The 26,990-nt window shown below is 48.1% G+C and overlaps 2 protein-coding genes across 7 annotated transcripts in view; one reads left to right on the forward strand and one right to left on the reverse strand.

Moving 5' to 3' along the window:
- The window catches only part of DOCK7 (dedicator of cytokinesis 7), a 98,410-nt gene extending 94,461 nt beyond the window's left edge, over positions 1–3,949 (reverse strand). Inside the window, exon 1 of the mRNA XM_069981359.1 lies at positions 3,824–3,949. Within this exon, the coding sequence (XP_069837460.1) occupies positions 3,824–3,861 (38 nt within the window). The 5' untranslated portion in view covers positions 3,862–3,949. The remainder of the gene's footprint in view (positions 1–3,823) is intronic.
- The window catches only part of ATG4C (autophagy related 4C cysteine peptidase), a 39,250-nt gene that overhangs the window by 6,198 nt on the left and 6,062 nt on the right, over positions 1–26,990 (forward strand). Inside the window, exons 1-9 of one of the 6 annotated variants that reach the window (XM_069981363.1) lie at positions 10,983–11,087; positions 13,875–13,997; positions 15,251–15,334; positions 15,531–15,764; positions 17,584–17,902; positions 18,121–18,191; positions 18,727–18,848; positions 19,109–19,187; positions 22,953–23,029. In XM_069981363.1, the coding sequence (XP_069837464.1) occupies positions 13,928–13,997; positions 15,251–15,334; positions 15,531–15,764; positions 17,584–17,902; positions 18,121–18,191; positions 18,727–18,848; positions 19,109–19,187; positions 22,953–23,029 (1,056 nt within the window). In that variant the 5' untranslated portion in view covers positions 10,983–11,087; positions 13,875–13,927. Of the gene's footprint in view, positions 1–10,982; positions 11,088–11,266; positions 11,350–13,874; positions 13,998–15,250; positions 15,335–15,530; positions 15,765–17,583; positions 17,903–18,120; positions 18,192–18,726; positions 18,849–19,108; positions 19,188–22,952; positions 23,030–26,990 lie in introns of those variants that run through there. The other 5 variants (XM_069981364.1, XM_069981365.1, XM_069981366.1 and 2 more) reach the window with 5 other exon arrangements.

Genomic DNA, 26,990 nt, shown 5'->3' on the forward strand with positions numbered 1-26,990 from the left:
GGGTATCACTGAGGGCCGTCCGGGGGGGGATATTATTGGGGGCCCCTATAGGGTATCTCTGGGGGGGGGGGGTTGGGTGATATTATTGGGGGCCCCTATAGGGTATCACTGAGGGCCACTCGGGGGGGGGGTGTTATTATTGGGGGCCCCTATAGGGTATCACTGAGGGCCGTCCGGGGGGGGGGGGATATTATTGAGGGCGCCTGTAGGGTATCACTGAGGGCCGTCCGGATGGGGATATTATTGGGGGCCCCTATAGGGTATCACTGAGGGCCGCTCCCGGGGGGGGGTGATATTATTGGGGGCCCCTGTAGGGTATCACTGAGGGCCACTCTGGGGGGGGTGTTATTATTGGGGGCCCCTATAGGGTATCACTGAGGGCCGTCCGGGGGTGGGGATATTATTGGGGGCCCCTATAGGGTATCACTGAGGGCCGTCCAGGGGGGGGATATTATTGGGGGCCCCTATAGGGTATCACTGAGGGCCGTCCGGGGGGGGGGGATATTATTGAGGGCGCCTGTAGGGTATCACTACATCACTACAGAGGGTATCTCTGGGGGGGGGGGGGGGGGGTTGGGGTGATATTATTGGGGGCCCCTATAGGGTATCACTGAGGGCCACTCTCCGGGGGGGGGGGGGGGGTGTTATTATTGGGGGCCCCTATAGGGTATCACTGAGGGGGCCGTCCGGGGGGGGGGGGATATTACTGAAGGCGCCTGTAGGGTATCACTGAGGGCCGTCCGGATGGGGATATTATTGGGGGCCCCTATAGGGTATCACTGAGGGCCGTCCGGGGGGGGGGATATTATTGAGGGCGCCTGTAGGGTATCACTACATCACTACAGAGGGTATCTCTGGGGGGGGGGGGGGGGGTTGGGTGATATTATTGGGGACCCCTATAGGGTATCACTGAGGGCCACTCTCGGGGGGGGGGGGGGGTGTTATTATTGGGGGCCCCTATAGGGTATCACTGAGGGCCGTCCGGGGGGGGGGATATTACTGAAGGCGCCTGTAGGGTATCACTGAGGGCCGTCCGGATGGGGATATTATTGGGGGCCCCTATAGGGTATCACTGAGGGCCGCTCCCGGGGGGGGTGATATTATTGGGGGCCCCTGTAGGGTATCACTGAGGGCCGCTCGGGGGGGGGGGGGGGGGGGGGGGGGGTATTATTGGGGTATATTGGGGGCCCCTGTAGGGTATCACTGAGGGCCGCTCTGGGGGGGGTGTGATATTATTGGGGGCCCCTGTAGGGTATCACTGAGGGCCGCTCCCGGGGTGGGGGGGGTGATATTATTGGGGCCCCTATAGGGTAATACTGAGGGCCCGCTCTGGGGGGGGGGTGATATTATTGGGGGCCCCTGTAGGGTATCACTGAGGGCCGCTCCGGGGGGGGGGGGGGGGGGGGTGATATTATTGGGGGCCCTGTAGGGTATCACTGAGGGCCGTCCGGGGGGGGGGGATATTATTGGGTGGCCCCTATAGGGTATCTCTGGGGGGGGGGTTTGGTGATATTATTGGGGGCCCCTATAGGGTATCACTGAGGGCCACTCTGGGGGGGGGTGTTATTATTGGGGGCCCCTATAGGGTATCACTGAGGGCCGTCCGGGGGGGGGATATTATTGAGGGCGCCTGTAGGGTATCACTGAGGGCCGTCCGGATGGGGATATTATTGGGGGCCCCTATAGGGTATCACTGAGGGCCGCTCCCGGGGGGGGGGGTGATATTATTGGGGGCCCCTGTAGGGTATCACTGAGGGCCGCTCCCGGGGGGGGGGTGATATTATTGGGGGCCCCTGTAGGGTATCACTGAGGGCCGCTCTGGGGGGGGGTATTATTGGGGGCCCCTGTAGGGTATCACTGAGGGCCGCTCTGGGGGGGGGGGTGATATTATTGGGGGCCCCTGTAGGGTATCACTGAGGGCCGCTCCCGGGGGGGGGGGGGGGGGTGATATTATTGGGGGCCCCTATAGGGTAATACTGAGGGCCGCTCTGGGGGGGGGGGGGGGGGGTGATATTATTGGGGGCCCCTGTAGGGTATCACTGAGGGCCGCTCCCGGGGGGTGTGATATTATTGGGGGCCCCTGTAGGGTATCACTGAGGGCCGCTCCCGGGGGGGGGTGATATTATTGGGGGCCCCTGTAGGGTATCACTGAGGGCCGCTCTGGGGGGGTGGGGTATTATTGGGGGCCCCTGTAGAGTATCACTGAGGGCCGCTCTGGGGGGGGGGGGTGATATTATTGGGGGCCCCTGTAGGGTATCACTGAGGGCCCGCTCTGGGGGGGGGGGGGGTATTATTGGGGGCCCCTGTAGGGTATCACTGAGGGGCCGCTCCCGGGGGGGGGTGATATTATTGGGGGCCCTGTAGGTATCACTGAGGGCCGCTCCCGGGGGGGGGGGGTGATATTATTGGGGCCCCTGTAGGGTATCACTGAGGGCCGCTCTGGGGGGGGTGATATTATTGGGGGCCCCTATAGGGTAATACTGAGGGCCGCTCTGGGGGGGGGGTGATATTATTGGGGGCCCCTGTAGGGTATCACTGAGGGACGCCCACTCCGGGGGGGGGGGGGGGTGATATTATTGGGGCCCCTGTAGGGTATCACTGAGGGCCGCTCTGGGGGGGGGGGGTGATATTATTGGGGGCCCCTATAGGGTAATACTGAGGGCCGCTCTGGGGGGGGGGGTGATATTATTGGGGGCCCCTGTAGGGTATCACTGAGGGCCGCTCTGGGGGGGTGGGGTATATTTGGGGGCCCCTGTAGAGTATCACTGAGGGCCGCTCTGGGGGGGGGGGTGATATTATTGGGGGCCCCTGTAGGGTATCACTGAGGGCCGCTCTGGGGGGGGGGTATTATTGGGGGCCCCTGTAGGGTATCACTGAGGGCCCACTCCCGGGGGGGGGTGATATTATTGGGGGCCCCTGTAGGGTATCACTGAGGGCCGCTCCCGGGGGGGGGGGGGGTGATATTATTGGGGCCCCTGTAGGGTATCACTGAGGGCCGCTCTGGGGGGGGTGATATTATTGGGGGCCCCTATAGGGTAATACTGAGGGCCGCTCTGGGGGGGGGGGGTGATATTATTGGGGGCCCCTGTAGGGTATCACTGAGGGCCGCCCACTCCCGGGGGGGGGGGGGTGATATTATTGGGGGCCCCTGTAGGGTATCACTGAGGGCCGCTCTGGGGGGGGGGGTGATATTATTGGGGGCCCCTATAGGGTAATACTGAGGGCCGCTCTGGGGGGGGGGGTGATATTATTGGGGGCCCCTATAGGGTAATACTGAGGGCCGCTCTGGGGGGGGGGTGATATTATTGGGGGCCCCTGTAGGGTAATACTGAGGGCCGCTCTGGGGGGGGGGTGATATTATTGGGGGCCCCTGTAGGGTATCACTGAGGGCCGCTCCCGGGGGGGGGGGTGATATTATTGGGGGCCCCTATAGGGTAATACTGAGGGCCGCTCTGGGGGGGGGGGGATATTATTGGGGGCCCCTGTAGGGTATCACTGAGGGCCGCTCTGGGGGGGGGGTGATATTATTGGGGGCCCCTGTAGGGTATCACTGAGGGCCGCTCCCGGGCCCCTCTGTCCGGTCACACCCGGCTGACACAATGAAGCTCCGCAGCGCTGCCGTCTCCCCCGCAGCCTCTCCCGCACACAATGCCCGGAGCCCGGCCTGACAGGAGGCAGTGAGGCGGGGGTCGGCCGGGCCTGTCAGCTGGAGGCAGGATTGGCCTGGGCTGGGAGCGGAGCCTGGAATCCCCCCGGCCCAGCCTCTGTTCCCGGTGTTCCGGGCAGCACTATGGGGCGGAGGACACCGGGCGGGGCCCGTTACCTGCTGATCTTCTGGGCGAAGGCTCGGCGCTCTGCCATGGCCGCCACTCGGAGCGACTCCCGGCGGAGGGAAGATCGGGAGCGCTGGGAAGCGGAGTGCGCGCTGCTGCGGGACAATACGGCGGCGGCTGCCGGCTACCGTAATGACCGCAAGAGACGCGCACAATAGAGAGGAGAGGGGTTATCCTGCCTCCAAATGCATCCTCCTCCTCCTGATACTACTACTACTCCATCCTCCTCCTGATACTACTACTACTCCATCCTCCTCCTGATACTACTGCTCCATCCTCCTCCTTCTGATACTTCTACACCATCATTATCCTCCTCCCCCTGATACTACTACACCATCTTCCTCCTGATACTACTACATCCTCCTCCCCCTGATACTACTACACCATCCTCCTCCTGATACTACTACTACACCATCATTATCCTCCTCCTGATACTACTACACCATCCTCCTCCTTCTGATACTACTACACCATCCTCCTCCTGATACTACTACTACACCATCGTCATCCTCCTCCTCCTGATACTACTACACCATCATTATCCTCCTCCCCCTGATACTACTACACCTTCCTCCTCCTGATACTACACCATCCTCCTCCTGATACTACTACTACACCATCATTATCCTCCTCCTCCTGATACTATTACACCATCATCCTCCTCCTGATACTACTACACCATCCTCCTCCTTCTGATACTACTACACCATCGTCATCCTGCTCCTCCTGATACTACTACACCATCCTCCTCCTGATACTACTACTACACCATCATTATTCTCCTCCCCCTGATACTACTACACCTTCCTCCTCCTGATACTACACCATCCTCCTCCTGATACTACTACTACACCATCATTATCCTCCTCCTCCTGATACTATTACACCATCATCCTCCTCCTGATACTACTACACCATCCTCCTCCTTCTTCTGATACTACTACACCATCATCAGGGGCGTAACTAGAAATGGCTGGGCCCCATAGCAAACTTTTGATTGCCCCCCCCCCCCCCCCCCCCCTCAATCGACCACTATGTCATCAGCCCACTCAGCTCTACACAGGTTTTGTACACCATATAAATTATAGTACAGTTATATTAACTGACTCACAGGGGACGTCTTCTCTGATTGGAGTTGTTTCCTTTTCATTTTCTTCTCCATCCGTCCTGGGTCATTATGAGAACTTCTCCGAGCCACGAATCCACAGAATCTGCCAGACAGACATATTAGTCTCCTCACTCTGGCCCCATCCTCATCTCTCTACAAACTGCACATCTGTAGTGGATAGCCCTGACACTACGTGACCCCCTTATAGTATATGCCCCTATGTGTATTCCCCCTTACCGATGCCACCTGTGTTGGCCCCTTATAAATGACCCCCGTGTGTGTGTTGTCCATCCCCCTTGGTCCATGGCCCTCCTGTATATCCCCCATAGATGGCCCCCTGTATATCCCCCATAGATGCCCCCCGTATATCTCCCATAGATTACCCCCTTGTATATCCCCCATAGATGGCCCCTCTGTATTATCCCCATACATGGCCCCCTGTATATCCCCCATAGCAGGGCCGGCCTTAGGGTAGATGGCGCCCTGTGCAAAACTTTCTTTCGGCGCCCCCCCCGATACCCCATAATAGTGACTTAGACTAAATCCCACAGCCTCCCACCCCTCCAGACAGCCCCCACAATCAAACCACAAATGTAGTGGGAGGCTGAAGGATTTAGATATGGTAGACTAAATCCTACTACAATGAGCGCCACCTCTAAAGCCGAGCCCTCTAAACCACCCGACCCCCCATAAAGGTACTTACCCACGCACAGGTGCCTCCGCGGCCGTCCATGGCTTTCCTGATTGGCGCTCCTGCAGACAATTGTACACAGGGGCGTAGCTAGGGGTTCAGCCTAGGGGAGGAGCGAGCGAGTCTGCGTGGGCCCCCAGCTGATTGTTTCCCATAGGGAACATAAGCAGGTTACCATGCCTATCTATCTATCTATCTATCTAGTTGGGTGACCTCCATCATACTGACTACAAGGTGCTGTGAAATTTGGGTGACCTCCATTATACTGAGTACAAGATGCTAGGAAAGCTGGGTGACCACCATCATACTGAGTACAAAATGCCAGGAAAGCTGGGTGACCACCATCCTACTGACTACTATACAGGATGCTAGGAAAGCTGGGTGACCGCCGTTATACTGACTACTATACATGATGCTAGGAAAGCTGGGTGACTGCCATTATACTGACTACTATACAGGATGCTAGGAAAGCTGGGTGACCGCCGTTATACTGACTACTATACATGATGCTAGGAAAGCTGGGTGACCTCCATTACACTGACTACAAGATGCTGGGAAAGCTGGATGACCTCCATTATACTGACATACAGGATGCTAAGAAAGCTGGATGACCTCCATTACACTGACATACAAGATGCTAGGAAAGCTGGGTGACCTCCATTATACTGACTACAAGATGCTGGGAAAGCTGGATGACCTCCATTATACTTACATACAGGATGCTAAGAAAGCTGGATGACCTCCATTACACTGACATACAAGATGCTGGGAAAGCTGGGTGACCTCCATTATACTGACTACAAGATGCTGGGAAAGCTGGATGACCTCCATTATACTTACATACAGGATGCTAAGAAAGCTGGGTGACCTCCATTACACTGACATACAAGATGCTAGGAAAGCTGGGTGACCTCCATTATACTGACTACAAGATGCTGGGAAAGCTGGATGACCTCCATTATACTTACATACAGGATGCTAAGAAAGCTGGATGACCTCCATTACACTGACATACAGGATGCTGGGAAAGCTGGGTGACCTCCATTACACTGACATACAGGATGCTGGGAAAGCTGGGTGACCTCCATTACACTGACATACAGGATGCTGGGAAAGCTGGGTGACCCCCATAATACTGACTACGATAAATCATTGCCAATCACAAATACCATATAATTTTACTAGCCCAGGAAAGACTCCTTCCAGCCAGCAGCATATGGCAGTAGTATCAGTGCAGAGCACAGGCTGCTGCTGCTGGCTCTGGTTCATAGCATGGACACTGAGGGATGTGGCTGCTGCTGTCCCTATTCTCACTTTAGGCCCACTCTCTCCTTTATCTCCCTCTCCTAACCTGATGCTTCTCAGCAGGATAATGAAGACTCTGCACCCAGTGTCCCACTCGCGGCCAGCGCCGGGGGGCGGGGCTTGCATACAGGGGGCGGAGCTTACCGGACATACTAGGAACAGTAATTTACCGGGTCCCCAGTAAGCTGGTGGTCGGGGAGCGCCTCCCTACTGGCTGCACATCTAGCTGAGACATAGGAATCTCTAAGCTACATGTGCTGAGTGCCTGCAGGAGCGCCCCAAAGAAACCAGCATGGGAGGAGGGGAGGCGGCCAGCTAGAGGGGGCGCTCCTGCAGACAGCACATGTAACTTAGAGATTCCCATGTCTAAATTATATGTGCAGCTCTCTGTCTGCCAGAGCGCCCCCTAGCTGGCCAGGAGTGATGCGCCCTGTGCAATTGCACAGGTCGCACACCCCAAAGGCCGGCCCTGCCCCATAGATGCCCCCCTGTATTATCCCCCATAGATGCTCCCCCCTGTATTATCCTCCATAGATGGCCACTGTATATCCCCATAGATGCCCCCTGTATATCCCCCATAGATGCCCCCCCCTGTATTATCCCCAATAGATGCCCCCTGTATATCCCCCATAGATGCCCCCCTGTATTATCCCCCATAGATGGCCCCCCTGTATTATGCCCAATAGATGCCCCCTGTATTATCCCCAATAGATGCCCCCTGTATATCCCCCATAGATGCCCCCCCCTGTATTATCCCCAATAGGTGCCCCCCCTGTATTATCCCCAATAGATGCCCCCTGTATATCACCCATAGATGCCCCCCCTGTATTATCCCCAATAGATGCCCCCTGTATATCCCCCATAGATGCCCCCCTGTATTATCCCCAATAGATGCCCCCCTGTATTATCCCCAATAGATGCCCCCCCTGTATCATCCCCAATAGATGCCCCCTGTATTATCCCCAATAGATGCCCCCCCTGTATTATCCCCAATAGATGCCCCCCCTGTATTATCCCCCATAGATGCCCCCCCCTGTATTATCCCCAATAGATGCCCCCTGTATATCCCCCATAGATGCCCCCCCCCTGTATTATCCCCAATAGATGCCCCCCCCCTGTATTATCCCCAATAGATGCCCCCTGAATTATCCCCAATAGATGCCCCCCTGTATTATCCCCCATAGATGCCCCCCCTGTATTATCCCCAATAGGTGCCCCCCCCTGTATTATCCCCAATAGATGCCCCCTGTATATCCCCCATAGATGCCCCCCCCCTGTATTATCCCCAATAGATGCCCCCCCTGTATTATCCCCAATAGATGCCCCTGTATATCCCCCATAGATGCCCCCCCTGTATTATCCCCAATAGATGCCCCCTGTATATCCCCCATAGATGCCCCCCCTGTATTATCCCCAATAGATGCCCCCCTGTATTATCCCCAATAGATGCCCCCCTGTATCATCCCCAATAGATGCCCCCTGTATTATCCCCAATAGATGCCCCCCCTGTATTATCCCCCATAGATGCCCCCCCCCTGTATTATCCCCAATAGATGCCCCCTGTATATCCCCCATAGATGCCCCCCCCCCTGTATTATCCCCAATAGATGCCCCCCCCCCTGTATTATCCCCAATAGATGCCCCCCTGTATTATCCCCCATAGATGCCCCCCCCTGTATTATCCCCAATAGGTGCCCCCCCCCTGTATTATCCCCAATAGATGCCCCCTGTATATCCCCCATAGATGCCCCCCCCTGTATTATCCCCAATAGATGCCCCCCCTGTATTATCCCCAATAGATGCCCCCTGTATATCCCCCATAGATGCCCCCCCTGTATTATCCCCAATAGATGCCCCCTGTATATCCCCAATAGATGCCCCCCTGTATTATCCCCAATAGATGCCCCCCTGAATATCCCCCTTTGCAAAGCAAAGCTGTCTTCTCCCGGGCACAGGTGACGGGATCAGCGTGGCTCAGTGTCCGCCAGGGCAAGTACTTCCGGGGGCAGGGAGCATCTCTAACAAGCGCTCCTGTGCCGTGTCGGGAGTACAGGCTGGGGGCGGACGCTGAGCTCACTGGTAACTGTGCTGCCGGGACGGCAATCTCGCACGTCCCGTCCTATCCCAGGCAGCACAGGTACCAGTGAGCTCAGCGTCCGCCCCCAGCCTGTACTTCCGGCACGACACAGGAGCGCTTGTTAGAGATGCTCCCTGCCCCCGGAAGTACTTGCCCTGGCGGACGCTGAGCACAGCTGCTACGGCGGTAGTTCCGCCCCTGACCATCATCATCATCCTCCTCCTGATACTACTACACCATCCTACCCCTCCTCCTGATACTACTACATCATCTTTATCCTCCTGATACTACAACTACTACATCATCCACGTCATCATAATAATTATGATACTACATCATTGTCCTAACATTACGACATCCTCCTCCTCCTCCTCATCAATCATTACCCTCATTATCATCATCATCATTATCACCCTCATCATCAGAATATGGTTTCCTAAAAGCCTTTGGTTGTCTGTGCATGCTGGGGGTTGTAGTTTTTCAACAGCTGGAGAGCCCCATGAAGGAGAGCACTGGCATACACTAATAATACTGTATAATACACAGTACACATATAGCCTCACTGTAATTATAAGAAGGTACAGTCATCTGCAGTAATAGCAGTAGTAATATAACATGACCAGAACTGTATTTTATACTTTATGTATGTGCCGTACATTATAATAATAATAATAATATTATATGTTATATATCCACTACTGCAAGCTAATAATATACCCTGCTGTTATAATGTTACAATTCTAAGTATATACAGCCACAATATTATAACCGCTGACAGTGGAGAGGTTGGTGGTCCAGAGTATATAAGTGGCCTGGTGCAGATAGCTCAGTGATACCACCAGGACATGGACAGCAGAGCACAAGAGGAGGTCCCCGTCACCTGTGGTGGGAGCAGGGTACGGTGAGTATAGAGCCCCCATAATCCAACCATATAGTGCTATAGCCTACCTACATAATGCGGCCATATAGTGCTATAGCTAAAAAATGCCACCATCTAGTGCTATAGCCCACATAATGCAACAATATAATGGTATACCCACATAATACTGCCATCTAGTGCTACAGCCCACAAAATACAACCATATAGCGGTATCGCTCCCATAAAATACTGCTATATAATGAAATAGCCTACATACTGCTGCCATATAATGGAATAACCCACATAATATAACCATCTAGTGCTATAACCCAGAAATACCACCATCTAGTGCTATAGCCCACATAACACCACCATATAGTGCTTTAAATTACATGATACTGCCATATAGTGCTCTGGACCACATAATACCATCATCTAGTGCTATATAAACCACATATTACCACCATCTAGTGCTATATAAACCACATTATACCACCATCTAGTGCTATATAAACCACATAATACCACCATCTAGTGCTATATAAACCACATAATACCACCATCTAGTGCTATAGTCCACAAAATACAACCATATACTGGTATAGTATAGCCCAAATAATACTACCATCTAGTGCTAAAGTCCACACAATAAAACCATATAGTGTGGTAGCCCACAGTGCTAGAGACCACATAATCTATCATATGACGGGCACTCGGTGGTCCCCGCTGACTTATATTGGGGTCCATAGGGGTTTGCTGAATAAAACTGACCCCAAGTGACATTCAGAAAGCGATCTGGCTGCAGATACGGGGTTCTTTTTAACATAAATAAATATTATTATTGACATAAATAACTATTTACCAACACTAATAATAATAATAGACCAGGTTTTATAATATTTTATTTTATATTCATTGTGTTTATTTTATAAATATGTATTATTATAAGTTTTAATATATATATATATATATATATATATATATATATATATATATATATATATAGATACATTTTTCAATTAATAATAATAATCCTCATCATCATCTCCTCCTCGGCCTTGGCTCCGCAGCGCCCCCACTGGCCTATAAATACACTGCAGCTCCCGCTCCCCCTCCTCTCGGAAGTGCTGCGGTAAGGGCCGCTGCCTGACAACATCCGGCCGGTGGCTGGAGAAGCTTCCGTTGTGCTCACCCGGCGGACCCTGCACGGTAAGGTGGGTGCACACCGTACCCGGGGACCCCCGGAGTCCCTCAGTGCCCCACCGCTACTCCCCCTCCCGCTGCGCCGCTCTCTGCTCGGTGATTGACAGCCCGCTTATCACCTGACTCCCCCCCCCCCCCTTGGGTTCCCTCCTGCACTACATTTCCCGTCATGCCTCCCCGTAGACTTGCACGTGCGCGCATCATGGGTAATGTAGTTTGAGGAAACAATTGGTGCTGCTGGCTGTCAGCAGGCTGCTGGAGAAGTTGTAGTGGGTGAGTAATGTTTATGTTGTGTCTCCTGCTCGTTCATTGTAACGGAGAAGCCTCACAGTCATTGCCCCTCAGGGTCATTCTACTGCTCACCATGTGCACCACTCTTCTGTAGGCTATGTGTTCAGAGGCAATCTGCTTGCATCCACAGACCAGTAATAGGACCCCCTTATTATGCACATCTGCCCTTATTAATGTTCTGAATGTCCTGGACACCATTTACTGGTTTAGGTGGTTGTTCTTGTTCTTTTAACCTCTTCTTTCCCTCATGTACTGCAATATCCTAACCCTCATAGTACTGCAATACAGTGTGCTGATGATATATATTATATAGTATCTAAATATTATTCCCTTACAGAGCCCATATAATACCGCCACATAATGCAGTATCACAGCCCATGTAATACTGCTATATAATGTGCAGCATCTAAATAATACCCTTTAAGAGCCAGTGTAATATTCTCTTATAATTCGCCCTTATAGAGCCCACATAATACAGTCGTATAGTGCACTGCTAAGATACCTCTGCAATATCAAAGCCCACATAACACCACTATGCTGTGTGCAATATTTAAAGAGCCCTTATAATATCGCCACATAGTGCTTAGATGATGCTACCATATCAGTCTTCATTATACCTCCATATATTGCAAATGATATTCAGCCGCTACATAACACTCCCTATAAGAGCCCACATTATACCGCCATAAGGCACTATAGTAAGATACTATTGCAATTATACCGCCATATAGTGCTAGGTTAATACTGCAGCATCATAATACAGCTATACAGTATAACAATGCAGTGTCCCTTATAGAGACACCTTTTAATACTGGTATATAGGGCCATGATAGTGCTGTCAGCCCACATAATACCGCCATGTAGTGTGCTGCTGATAAACCTGTATAGAGCCCACATTAGCCTAATGTATATTGGGTTTTGAGTGTTTTGGAATTGGTCTCGGGGGTAAAGCCTGAGGGCCCATTTACACAGAAAGATTATCTGCCATAGATTTGAAGCCAAAGCCAGACATGGATTTGAAAAGAGGAGAAATCTCAGGCTTTCCTTTATGACCTGATCTCTGTTTAGTCTGTTTCTGGCTTTGGCTTCAAATCTTTGGCAGATAATCTGTCAGATAATCTTTCTGTGTAAATGGACCCTCAGGCTTGTAAAATGTTGCATAATACTGCCCTATAGTTCCCTGTATTTGCATTGCAGATGTTTGATGTGGGGGATGGGTAGGCGGGGTGCTTCTGGCAGCAGAGGGTTTGTTCTAGTTGTATTAGGTCAGTATGGGGGGTGATTGTTTGGTCTCTCCTGCGGCCGGGGCCTTGTCGGTGACTGCAGGTCATAGTTCTCTCTCCTTACAAGAAGGAAATGAAACCCGTCCTCCCCATGCCCTGTGACTGATCTCTGTGTCACATGACCGGTTAGCACAATTTCTGGACTATAAACAAAGAACAGATCATAAAGGAAAGACTGAGGGGGAGATTTATCAAACATGGTGTAAAGTGAGACTGGCTCAGTTGCCCCTAGCAACCAATCAGATTCCACCTTCCATTCCTCACAGACTCTTTGGAAAATGAAAGGTGGAATCTGATTGGTTGCTAGGGGCAACTGAGCCAGTTTCACTTTACACCATGTTTGATAAATCTCCCCCTGAGATTTCTCAGCACCGCATGGCAGCATGTACGTCTCCCCACTGGTTCTCCTAAAAGGCCACAGTCTGAACACTTAGACCCCCAAGTGAATAAAACTTTTCACATATCAGGTTGTTTTTGTTTTTTTTAAAGGGTTATAACTTTTTTTTTTTTCCTTCTGAAAAACCAGCGCCACTCCTGTCCTCAGGTTATGTGTGGTATTACATCAAGGCTCCATTCACATCATTGAAACTGAGTTGCAGTATTGTACACGGATTGAGATGGTGTGGCGCTGTTAATGGAAGAAAGCAGGCATTTATTTACTGTATTTTAATCCTTTAGGCTGGGTTCACACTGCGTTTTCCGCATACGTTTAATGGATCCGGTTTTTTTAACGGACAAAAAAAATTGTGTCCAACTATTTTGTGTCCGTCAAAAAAAACTGATCCGTCTTGTGCAATCTGTTTTTCATCTGTTTTTTGCAAAAACGGATTGCAAAAACGCAGTGTGAACCCAGCCTAATAAACAAACTTATTAAGGCGGGATATACTTGTGCAGCTGATGCAATTTATCATCTTCACTGGATAACAATTGTCGCAAATCCACAAGAGGTATAAAGCCAGACTATTGCGGGTTTGATCACCCAAACTGACAGTTTTTTTAAATACAGTTTTTTATAATTGATCAGTTCTGAATGTGTGTGTGTGTGGGGGGGGTATTGAGGCTCATTTGTGAGGTGGGTTTTCTAGTTTGAATTGGAACAGGAAGCAGCAGTCCTAAAAATGACGAATGATTGAAACAAAGTCTCTATAGGAAAGTTTCAGAAGTCGCCCTCATATATTGGGTGACATGGTTTTCCATCGCTGACATGTGACTTGTATCTTGTAGGTATATGACTTTCCGCACTGCACAAGGTATGGGTTCATTCTCACGGGGTGAATATGGAGGCCAGCGGCAGCGATGACAAAGTGAAGTCTATGTTTTTATCTGCGTGGCATAATGTAAAATACAGTAAGTGCACGCTCTCCTCCCTGTTACTCCTCAGCTGCTGGATAAACCACAACGGTCTCGTATACCCAGAGCCCCTTCAGAGGACATGTGACATCTTACAACTTAACAAAAATAGTTTTTATTAAAGGGGTTGCTCAGCGCCTCTCCCTTCTGCCCAGTCTAACATTGGGTGTGGAGGGATGCTGGGCGGGACAGGTGCTGCAGGTATTGTGCATGTGTTAATAATCTTTCCATTTGATGTCTGCAGTTCCTGTACAAATCACTGTGTACGTAATTACAGGATACAAACACTGTCTTTGCCCGATGCAACTTACTGACCTCCCAAGCACTATAGGGGACTTTGTGGTTTAGTGTTTGTGAATTGTTTACATATAATCACACTCTCTGAGGAGCCTCCTGAGCTGCATATTACCTAGAAATCATAGCTCGGACCAATAAGTGGGGAAGGGAGGGGACTAGACACAGACTAAAGCATTCAGTGAAAGTGGGCCATTTATTGTCCACCAAGCTCTGGACCTGCAGCTGTACATGCATGTAGGTGATGCCCACCGAGCTCTGAACCTGCAGCTCTAGATGCGTGTAGATAATGCCCACCAAGCTCTGGACCTGCATCACTACATGCATATAGGTAATGCACACCAAGCTCTGAACCTGCAGCTCTAGATTCATATAGGTAATACCCTCCAAGCTCTGAACCTGCAGCACTACATGAATATAGGTAATGCCCACTTAGCTATAAACCTGCAGCTCTACATGCATATAGGTAATGCCCACCAAGCTCTGAACCTGCAGCTCTAGATTCATATAGGTAATACCCTCCAAGCTCTGAACCTGCAGCACTACATGAATATAGGTAATGCCCACTTAGCTATAAACCTGCAGCTCTACATGCATATAGGTAATGCCCACCAAGCTCTGAACCTGCAGCTCTACATGTATATAGGTAATGCCCACCAAGCTCTGAACCTGCAGCACTACATGCATATAGGTAATGCCCACCAAGCTCTGAACCTGCAGCTCTACATGCATATAGGTAATGCCCACCAAGCTCTGAACCTGCAGCACTACATGCATATAGGTAATGCCCACTTAGCTATTAACCTGCAGCTCTACATGCATGAGCTCTATATTTTTAGCTCTACATGCATCAAGGGGGAAAGATACTGTGACATACATGATGGGAGTCATTGTATTCTCCTATGCCAACTGCAATTTTTGTAGCAAATTATAATTTCATTTTCCCCCTATTATAGGCTGGGTACTCCGGACAAAAACCTATTTTAGAAGAAATTCTCCTGTCTTCTTACTTGGCAAATGCTACCACTTTAAATTTGAAGGTGGGTCTCATTGGGGGAGGGTCACTGTGATTGTCTAAGACAGCCATTAGATCTACTGGTCCTCACTGGCGTCATAGATAGCCCAAAAATGTTGTGTGTAGTTTGTATCTTGCCAACAGAAACCAAGGACAAAGCCTTGCTCAGACCCGACTTTGGCACCATAAGGGTTAATGTGTGGCAATGCCTTTATTTTCAGAGTCCGAATCTTCTCCTGATGGCTCGGATTCTGGGTCGGTGACCAATGAAGATGGCTTTGGCACTGTGGAGGATTTCCGGAAAGACTTTATCTCCAGGATATGGCTCACATACAGGGAGGAGTTCCCCCAGCTGGAGGGGTCCACCTTGACCACAGATTGTGGCTGGGGCTGCACCCTGAGGACAGGACAGATGTTGCTGGCGCAGGGTCTTCTGGTTCACTTCATAGGCAGAGGTTGGTGTGGATTATCTTCCAGGTTGCCGACAGTTAGAATCTAGAATCTACCGTTTTGTGTATGCAGCTCCGATGAAAGCTGCATCCTTTTCTCGCCTCTGTATTTGTGGACACATTTCTGCATAAGAGCTGCATACACATAACGGCAGGAGCAGAATAACTGGATAAACTGTGGGGGGGGGGGGGGAGGTTAAGTTTATGCAGCCCTTTCCCTTTAAAGGCAAATTACGTGAGTTATCAAGGATTAGAAAAAGAGCTGCTGTTTTCCAAAACCAGCACCACCCCTCAGCTCTATTCACTTCAGTAGCAATACCAAATACAAACTAAGGACAAGTGGTGCTGTTTCTGATAGAAAACTGATGTTTAATCGCTTGATAACCCCTTTAGGCTGGGTTCACACTACGTATATTTCAGTCAGTATTGTGGTCCTCATATTGCAACCAAAACCAGGAGTGGATTAAAAACACAGAAAGGCTCGGTTCACACAAATTGAGTGGATGGTCGCCATTTAATATTTATATATTGAAATAATGGCCGTTATTTACTGTTATATGGCGGCCATCCACTCAATTTCAACATTGTGTGAACAGATCCTTTCTGTGTTTTTAATCCACTCCTGGTTTTGGTTGCAATATGAGGACCACAATACTGACTGAAATATACGTAGTGTGAACCCAGCCTTAAGGAGTATGCAAAAATGTCTAATAACATAGGTGTCCCTCCAACACCCAAGCTGAACTATACAACAGGGATCGAGGTCATGCCCAAATTTCAGTAGTTAAAAGGGTTGTCCGATGTTAGGGTATGCTCACACTGAGTAAAACAGGCGTGTCGATGGGATGGCTTGCGTGCCTCCGCTACAAGAATTTACATGCCAATTGTTTGAGTGGAGGCGTGCGAGGCATCCCATTGACCTGCTGAGGCAGGTGGGATTCCGCCTGTTACTCAGTGTGATCTTACCCTTAGGCAGTTTTTTTAATATATCACTGCTGGTATACAGAGAATAGTGTAGACTCGCTTGCTTACAGCGATGCTGCAACAGGGGAACACCAGGGGAGCGTGGACAGGTAAGCCTATGTTCTTTGTTTTCTGTATACCAGTAGCGATATATATTAAAAATAGCATAAGGGTCCTATTACACCAAACTATTATCGGCCGTTAATCATTTGTAATAGAATGCACAATGACTGCTTATTGTGGTCTTCCAAATCGAAATGTTGCGATCACAACCGCAACGGTCCACTGCGCATCTAATGATTGTCCGGGCAGCCCCCCCTGCTTTTTCCCGCTCTGGGTCTGTGCGTCTGTCAGGCATTGAGTGGGGAACGAGGAGGAGGCGAACACGGACCTGATAGGTCTGTGCTTTCTTCCTCCTAAATATCGCCTTGGGTAACACGGCCTTAACACTGGACAATCCCTTTAAGAATCACAGGGATGGGGAACCTGCAGCCCTCCAGCTGTTGCAGAATTACAATTCCCCCCCATGCCTGGACAGCCAAAGCTTGGTTTTGGCTGTCTAGTAGTCATGGGAATTGTAGTTTAGCAACTGTTGTTGGTATGGGGTGTTTTTTTTTTTTTTTTTTTGGACAACACTGCTGTAAATGAAAACCCTTTTAAAGGGGTTATCCAGCGCTACAAAAAATGGCCACTTTTCCCTCTCTCTTGTCTCCAGTTCAGGTGTGGTTTGCAATTAAGCTCCATTTACTTCAATGGAACTGAGTTTGAAACTCCACCCAATCTGGAGACAAGAGTGGGAAAAATGGCCATTTTTTTGTAGCGCTGGATAACCCCTTTAAGGGCTTCCTTTTCCCTTTTACAGACTGGTTATGGCCGCATGCATTAGACCTTTACCGTCCGGAGGCAGAGTTCTGGTTACAGAATAGCGCCAGGAAGCTTGCACCCATAGAGGCCTCGTATGATGCAACTAACTACCATGATACAAAACCCAGCGACTCTCGAGCTGCCAAGGACAGTGAAGACCAAAACCAAACTGCGTTTTATCATCGAAAAATCATCTCCTGGTTCTCTGATCACCCCTCAGCTGATTTTGGGATTCATCGGTTGATCAAGCTTGGAAAGAATTCTGGGAAAGTGGCTGGAGACTGGTATGGTCCTGCGGTGGTCTCTCACCTGCTGAGGTATGTCCTGAGTGTTGCGGTAATGGCAGTAAGGCCAGGGATGTCAAACTCAGTCCCTCCAGCTGTTGCGAAACTACAGTTCCCATCGTGCCAGGACAGCCAAAGCTTTAGCTTTGGCTGTTCAGGCATGATGGGAATTGTAGTTTTAAAACAGCTGGAGGGCCCGAGTTTGACACGTCTGCTTTAGGCTAAGATCTGACTTCTGCAATATTTTCCAGGAAAGCGAAGGAAGATTCCATTGACCCAGAGCTGCAGGGGATTTCCATTTATGTGGCCCAGGACTGTACAAGTAGGTAGTGAATTATTTTAACCAACTGTGTGCTGTCAATAGTTAGAGGTAGTCCCACAATCACCCCAATGTAATACACACTCACCACCACTATTACTGCTGTCATAATTTTTAATACAGTGTGTTTAAGAGTATATGCTGAGCAGCAGCATGCATGCCTCCTGCCACCAAGTGGTGCGTGATTGACCTACAGGGCTTAATGCTGGAAACCAATCCTTGTTCTTTAAAGTGAATATGTTCTCTGCCATACACGTTCCAGACTGCTGACACTGTTAGATTAAAGGAGAAGTCTGGCGAAAATTTTTATTTACGTATTGTATTGTCCCCCAAATGTTATACAAATCCCCAATATACACTTATTACAGGAAATGCACATAAAGTGCTTTTTTTCCTTGCACTTACTACTGCATCAAGGCTTCAGCAGTTTGAAGGTAAATTGCATTTGAACAGGAATAGGGTAAACCGCACCACTGGTTGTCTTATGCTGCAGCTCCATTGCAGTACCGCACACAACCCATATTCCTTGTTTCCGTAGTTTACTGTGCCGATGTGTATGACCAGCAGGATAAATCCGACTGTGATAAATCCGTTCTCATTCTGGTTCCTGTCAGACTTGGCGGAGAAAGGACCAATACAGAATACTTTGAGTTTGTGAAGGTAGGAGGGGGACTATGAAGATACTTCTGGCCAGTTCACAAATGGGGATATTTTGCTGGAATGGGAAGCAGGGGAAATCAGGATGCTGCTTCTTGGGTTCCTCCATGCTTGATGCTAAACCAGCTGCCTAATTTCACATCAATGGCTGTATAAGCATACAGTATGTGTTCATGGGGATGACTGCCTCTCTGTAGGTCTATACTTAGTCTCTGATCTACATCTTATACTCTTGTATCTTACTGCTGTCTTCTTCTCTTTAGGGGATTCTGAGCCTTGAATATTGTGTTGGGATCATTGGTGGTCGACCAAAACAGTCCTATTACTTTGTAGGATTTCAAGGTAGGCAAAAATTGTTTAGACATGAGCCAACTTGCTGAAAGTTGGGTTCATGCAAACCCAAACTAACGGCAAGTTTGCGTCTCTAATAATTATAAAACTGTATATTTGTGTAGGCCAAAATGGATGTGTTCTCTGCGAGCTTCCCTTGTATGACAAATGTTCACTCATGACAAGTGTTTGGTAAAGGACGCTGGTTGACCTCAGGGAGATCAACCAAAAACGCCACAGAGACACCATCACGTGTCTCGACGTCAGTGTATTCTAGGACATTGCCCACTGGGAAATCAAATATGCAAAAGAACACTCCAGAGACACCATCAGAGTCTCAACGTAGTGAGCTAGCCAGACCTTCCTCCGGGAAGGAACAACCAAGCCAAGGAATGTCTCCAATCAAGGAAACCACCCAAGCAAGGTATCAATCTACCGACATTTTTTTCAGGGTATTTGCCCCTCGTCAGTGTGGAGTAGGATTCTGGCTAATGGGAGCAATGCTAGTAAGTGCATGGTGTCTCTGGAGTGTTCTTTTGCATATTTGATTTCCCAGGGGGCAATGTCGTAGAATACACTGATGTTGAGACACGTGATGGTGTCCTACTCCACACTGATGAGGGGCAAATAGTCTAAACATCTTTCACACAGGCTTTCTATCAGCTAGGAACATAGAAGAAATACTATTTGGCCGATATTATGCTTGTGTAAGTGTCAGCAATCAGCCAAGGAGTAGGAAAAGGCCCGCTCATCGGCTTATTACAGCTTTTGTGCTGGCGGTAGAATTTGATTGTTATTGACCGCATATCTCCCTGTGTAAATACGGACATGCGATAGCAGTACATTTAAATGGCCACAAAGACAAAGCAGCCATGCGTTTATTGTGGCTTCTAACAGCACTACAGATGAGCGCTGATCAGCACTCGTTTGCTACAATAGATTGGCCCCATATTGGGCCATCTAAAAGGACCCTAAGGCCGCATTCACACGTGGAATGCCTGTAATGGACTCCCGCTGTACGACGCTGTCGTTACAGTGCGGCGCATATGCATACAGTTCCCCCGCTCCCAGCATTTTTGTCAGATGCTGGCTGGTGGGGATGGGGGGGTCCATTACAGGCATTCCATGTCCGTGTTCTGTGCGGAATGTGTCAACGTGGCTAAAGTTAAGGTCGCCTATTCAGTACCAAAGTTGAAGAGTTGATTCTTAAACTTTGATTCAGATTCCACCTTTTATTTTTCAAAGACTCTGTGAGGAATGAAAAGTGGAATCTGATTGGTTGCTAGGGGCAACTAAGACAATTCTACTTTACACCAGTTTGATAAATCTCCCCCATTGTGTCTGTCTGATAATCCAGAATACGTGATCTGGCATCTATCATACTCATGGGGCAGAATCATGAACAGTAAGTGTGTGTGTATATACACGTAGCATATGTGCTGCTGATTTAACACCACGTTGAGTTATTTTCTCGTGTTGTATAATTGACCGCAGCATTTTGTGAGCACCCATACCCTAAAATAGGGATCGGTAACCTGCGGCCCTCCTGCTGTTCCAAAACTACAGTTCACATCATACCTGGACATCCTATACAAGGCTACAAATAATTTAGGTCTAAATGCACACAAAATGCTTACATCAAAAACAAAGATGAAAAAACAAATGCAAGACCAAGATATAGAAAGAATATTATCCTTTATTGATGTATACAAAAATAAACTTAGTTAAAATGCATGTAAAGGGAGCTGGAGCTAATACAAATCCCCAACAAAGGGTGGATAAAAATAGGTTCCATTACATAAAGTGCAGAAACACATAATAAATAACCATTAACAGGAAACCTACATACATATATACTGGGCACTGGGCATGTATTACAAAAAATAGATAAACCTCACAGTAAATAAACAGGAATGAATACCATCAGAAGTAAATATATATTACCCATATATGTCCTTAGTATAAGAGTCCACCTTCCCACTCACCCGACACGCGTTTCGCATGTTGCTTTATCAAGGGTCGATGTAGCGACCAAACACGTACCTGCTTTAATTTCTCATATTGCTCTGGTAACATGAAAGCTGAGCTGTGATTGGTTGCTATAAGCACTAGTGAGAATTGGTGCCATGCATCTCCCGGTGTACTTTCGCTGCCGAATCTGTGCAGGACAAAAACATGGCCGCTTTCTTCCATAAACAGCATCACCCCTGTCTTTGATTTGTGTGCAGTGTTGAGGCTCAGTTCCATTGTTCTGAAGTGTAGCTGAATTGTAAAACCACACACCCTGACGACTAGGATGGCGGAGTTTTTGGAAGAAATCAGCTGTCTTTTTGTAACCCTAGCTAACCCCTCGACCCAAGTCGGCAGATGTGGCTATAACTGACAGCCAGGACCTGCCACAGAGGGCACAGGCACAGCTCCTGCGCTTTTTTCATCCTAGGACGCAAGGGAACGTGCACACTGCGGAACCCGGGCTGATCACCCGTCCCGAATTTCGCAGCTGCGCGCATCTCCACCTGTGCCATAGACTCCATTCTATGCACAGACTGATTACGCCGCCCGCCCAAAGAATGAAATGGCTCATTCTTTGGGCGGATGGCGTAATCCGCCTGTGCATACAATGGAGCCTATGGCACAGGCGGAGATTTGCACGGTCCCAAGCTGGGGCAAGCTGCGGAATCTGCGGCGGGTGATCCGCCCGGGTTCCCTAGTGTGCACATTCCCTTACTGTACATCCTTGTGCATGAACGCACCGCAAAAAGGGACCTACAGTTATGTTCATGGTTGAGAACAGGTAAAATATTTTTATTTATGGTCCAGTGCAGTAACAGGATTTGAATTCTACAACTTTATTTACAGTGAAAACTTAACAAGAAAAGGTGTATGTAAACATATGTTTAACCTATATGTCAGCGTTCATATAGACTTGTAGACAAACGTGTTTTTAGGATACTGTCATTTGAATTGTGATGTGAACGCCCCAAAAAGATCCACAAGCAACCAATCAGAGAGCAGCCTTCAATTCTTACAGTGCCCATCAATAAAAACAGCTCTGTGGTTGGTTTCTATGGGAAACAATGACAGCTTTAAGATAGAGAGGTATATAGATATAATATATATATATAATTTGTAAGCATCCAGCTCCCACTTATAAATGACCACTCTCGGGCTGAATAATTACAGTGGTGCGGAGACTGCTATTAATTCATCAGATCCTGCCGCCGTCCACTCATTTGTCACTTAGCCTCCATTGTAATTGGTTTCTGCAAACTGCATCTTTAATTTCCCGCACTGCATAAACAAGGCATATTTTACCTTCCGTCTAATGAAAGTTTAAGCGCCTTCGCTCTTCTCATTTGGCAGATTTTATTTACATATTTACATTCCAGCAGTTTAAGCGCCGCAAGTTGATGTTAAGACGACAAGTAATACGTCCTCATTGTCGGCCCCGTTTTCCCAGCGCATTTTTCATCGCCAAACTCCGGAATATAATTGTGTGTTTGTGAAAGTAATTTCATCATCCAAAATTAAATGACAGACTCATCACTTTTATATGAAATAAAAAATAAAAAAAAAATTCTGCTTATACAAGCATATTTGATTATGCAGAAGTTAATCTGTCCGGTTAAGGAGCGCGCATCCGTCAAGGAGCGGCAGCGTGGCAGGAGCCTTTGTCTGCGATTTTTCTCTTCTGTTCTTCTGCATAGAAATTGGATTGTAAGCGGTGTAATAATAAAGTGTATTTGGAATTACTTATCTTCTGTTTTGTCCTTGCAGATGACAGCTTGATATACATGGATCCTCATTACTGCCAATCTTTTGTAGATGTCAGCATAAAGGATTTCCCTCTCGAGGTAATGTCGCCGCGGTCCTGGCACCGCCATCTCCATCTAATTTATACACTAATTATGAACGAACATTACACAGTGATCTACTCCTAGAGCAGCTTGCGGAATTTAAAGAACTAGAAAATAATAGGAGTGGTAGTTCTCTTTTACTCCTCCATTGGCGTGATTGTTCACTCAGCCATAACAATAAAACCAAGGTGAAGGCAATACCATTAAAGATCTAGCAACAATGGCGACAGACAGTGGGATATATTGGGAAGCAAGTGATCAGTCAGTTCTTGGAAAGGATGTTGGAAGTGAAAACATTGGCAAGCGTAAGGACCAAATTGTGATGGTGACAACTGGGAGGAACATCTCTAGAATTGGTTGATCTGGTGGTTGGTACTGACCAAAGCAGATGAAAGGAAGGATAACCAGTGACAGGGACGAGGTCCTTGTGTCTGATGTCTGAGGGGTGAAGGCTAGCCTGTCTGATACGAACCCACAGAGGAGCTGCTGTAGAGCAAACTGCTGAAAAACTTGGGTGTGATAGAAAGGAGTCAGATGCCATGGCATCTGACTTATTGGTCATTAGTAGAGATGAGCGAACCTGGAACATGCTCGAGTCCATCCGAACCCGAACTTTCGGCATTTGATTAGCGGTGGCTGCTGAAGTTGGATAAAGCCCTAAGGCTATGTGGAAATCATGGATATAGTAATTGGCTGTATCCATGTTTTCCAGACAACCTTAGAGCATTATCAAAGTTTAGCAGCCCCAGCTAATCAAATACTGAACGTTCGGGTTCGGATCGACTCGAGCCCGAACCCGGTTCGCTCATCTCTAGTCATTAGAGATAAAGGAATCTCAACCACACTCTGGTTTCTCCTAACCAGAACTTGCGGCATTTAATTACCGGTGGCTGCAAAAGTTGGATGCAACCCTGGGGAGTCCTAAAAAACATGAATACAGCCTATGGCTTATATCTGTATCCATGTTTTCCAGGCAGCCTTAGAGCTGCATCCAACTTCTGCAGCCACCGGTAATCAATTGCAACACGCTCCTCTTAGTCATACTATGAGTCAGCTTGGGCTTTTGTGGCTCGGGCATTCCGAGAGTTGTAGTTTTGTTGTAGCTGGAGGGCAGAAGGTTTGACACCTGGGCTGTGATCACTTCCATACACAGAGCACCAGGTAAATGTTCCAGGATACATGCACCTTATATCTGAATGTCACAGCTGCATCACCAGAAAATTACTGAACCAACTAAACCATGAGAAGTGCAGCAGAATGTGGCCTTCAATGTCGAGCAGGCTTTTTGGTCTTTACCTTTGTTGATTGGTTATGTTCACATGGAACTTTTGATGTGTAATTTGTGGCATAATACATGTGACACTTCCTCTTTTTTTTTTTGGCTTCCTGGCCCACGTGACCTCTTCTCAGGCTGCCCCACATCTAGTCAGTGTCTTTGATCCATCTCTGAGAGCGCTCTCATAGAGATACATTGACAACACTGAAGTCTTGGTGAAAGAAGGGAGTCAGAGATGATGTACAACAAAAAAGGAATGTAACTTTATTATACCCAACATTGATTAAATTGGGAAATATGCAACATGGTTCTCATGCTGTAGTCTTGCACGCCAAACCAAAGTGTGCAAAGTATACAAACCTCTAGAAAATCTGTCTTTTCAAAAAATTTTATTAAAACTTTTTTGGGCAAGGCAGTCTACATCTCAATTCTTCATGAAAACTTATTTTTTATAAGTCCCATTGACTGGAAAAACCAACCAAGGCATTCCTGAGGCCCATTTAAAGTCATTCAAATAAACTTTTGACTTGTCAAAAGTTTAGATCTGTTAAGACCCTCTGATTTTTATAATAGCCAGAAGCCTGCAGCTGTGTGCTTCGCTCTCCGAGGCACCACTCTGACATATTGCAGGCGAGTGACAGCGTTGAGGGTATATGCACACAGAGTAATTCTGTGCTGAATCCGCTGCTCGCTCCCACTTGAAGTTCCACCCGTCACATAGGCTCCATTATATGCTCGGGCAGATTCCGTTGTCCGCCCAAAGAAATAACCCGTCAATTGTTTGGGCGGACAGCAGATTCCGCCTGACCATAGAATGGAGTCTATGCAGCCGGTGGATGGGGAAGCGGGAGCGCCCGGGGACCAGCGGCGGATTCCGCACAGTTTTCCGCGGTAATTACTCTGTGTGCATATACCTTTTAGTCTGTGGAGCCATCTCCTGCAACCAGTTGGATCAGACAGTGAGCCAGAGAGAAGTGCACTTTTCCCAGCTATACTTAGAGATTGATGGGGTTAGGAGGCACTCAACTGACCTAAACGCATTACACCGATTGTAATGCGGATTTCATGATTTCAATGTGTTATCTGTATCAAAATTTAAATGCCAACTAAAATTGTGACCATAGTCTTATATTGTAATTTCTGCTGAGGTGCTTACCTGACCAGAAAATTATTTAAACCGAAACACTGCAACAAATTATCAGCTGTGAGAAATATTACATCTGCATTGGCTTCAGTTTCTATTCCCTGACAGAAAGGAGTTATCTGAGGAACTGAAACAGTGTTAAAGGTGGCAATGGATCAGGCCGCCATGTTCATTGACTAACAGGAATATGAATATAGTGCGGGGTCATTGTCAGCCATTCCTGACCTCCTCCTGGGGTCCTTTGTCGTCTTACATTCTTGATGCCAGTTACATTTGAGCTGTGTGGCAGGAAAGAATTTTTTTTTTTTTTTTTTTCCTCTTCCAAAACCTTGGCACGCTGAGTTCAGGAGCCGGCATCAGGCCATCCTGACAATGACAGATCGACCCCAGTGGAGTAATGTACATTTCACTACAGCTCAGACTCTGCACAGATAGATTTGCAAATCTAATTAGGTAGAATCACATGCACATTACCGCGTTCAAACATTGCTTTCCGCGAATGTGGAGGGAGAGGGATCTCTAGTCAAGGTAAAAAAAAAAAAATTATAGAGTGGATGAGTCGACTACCTGTTTACCAAAGCAGCTGCGGAAATAGGATTGACTCCATTCCTGAGATTTACTGGATGCTGAATGGTAACGGAAATGTAAAGAATACATTAAATGGCACAGTCAGTCATGTTAATTCTGTAGTTAATTTCTTGGAGAGAACAGCCCTACACATCACTCTAAACCAGTGTCCCAACCTGTGGCTTTCCAGCTGTTGCAGACTACCATTCCCATCATGCCCTGACTGTTATGCATTGCCTGTAGTAGTCGTCCCCAACCTGTGGCTGTTGGAAATCTTGAAGGCCAGCATCTTCATGATAGGGGTGGTAGTTTTGCCATAGCTAGAGAGGCACTGGTTGGGGAAGATTGCTTAAAACTACAGGTGTTTGTGAAAGCATGATGAGAATTGTAGTTTTGCAATCGCTAGAGGGCTCTGGCTTTGACACCTGTCCTTTAAACCTTGCTGAAGATAATCACATCAATACAGAATTCTAGGGTCTTTTTCCTAACACATTATAAGGGGACTTGGTTTCTCTGATTCAAATTCAAAGTTCCATATCCCTTGCGTTGATTGTTAAATGATAAAATTTGTGATTTCCAGCTGCAGTCACTAGGGGGCGCTTACTGTATACAGCTTAGGCTAGGTTCACACCATGTTGCATAATGTATTTCACACATGGCAGATACACTGCAGATTTGTTGTGGATTTTCCTAATTAACTTAAATGGGCAAGTCCAAATCTTCAGTGTTTCTGCAACCTGTTGACAGACCCTTATAGTAGATGAAGGTCTTACAGATAGGGGATCGGGCTGTAGAGTCCTCCATGGACTACTAGGACCTAGTGCTGCAGTGCTTTCCTACACCGTGACTTTTTGGCTCCTGTTAGTTGAACTCTGTTTTATTGGAGATACCAAGTCAGCCCCTTACCTTCAAATGGATCAAACTTTTGCCCCCCTTGAGGCTAATGGTGGGGGGCCCAGCACATCCCCACA

The sequence above is a fragment of the Dendropsophus ebraccatus genome, chromosome 8, assembly GCF_027789765.1.
Source record: "Dendropsophus ebraccatus isolate aDenEbr1 chromosome 8, aDenEbr1.pat, whole genome shotgun sequence".
Lineage (NCBI taxonomy): Eukaryota > Metazoa > Chordata > Amphibia > Anura > Hylidae > Dendropsophus > Dendropsophus ebraccatus.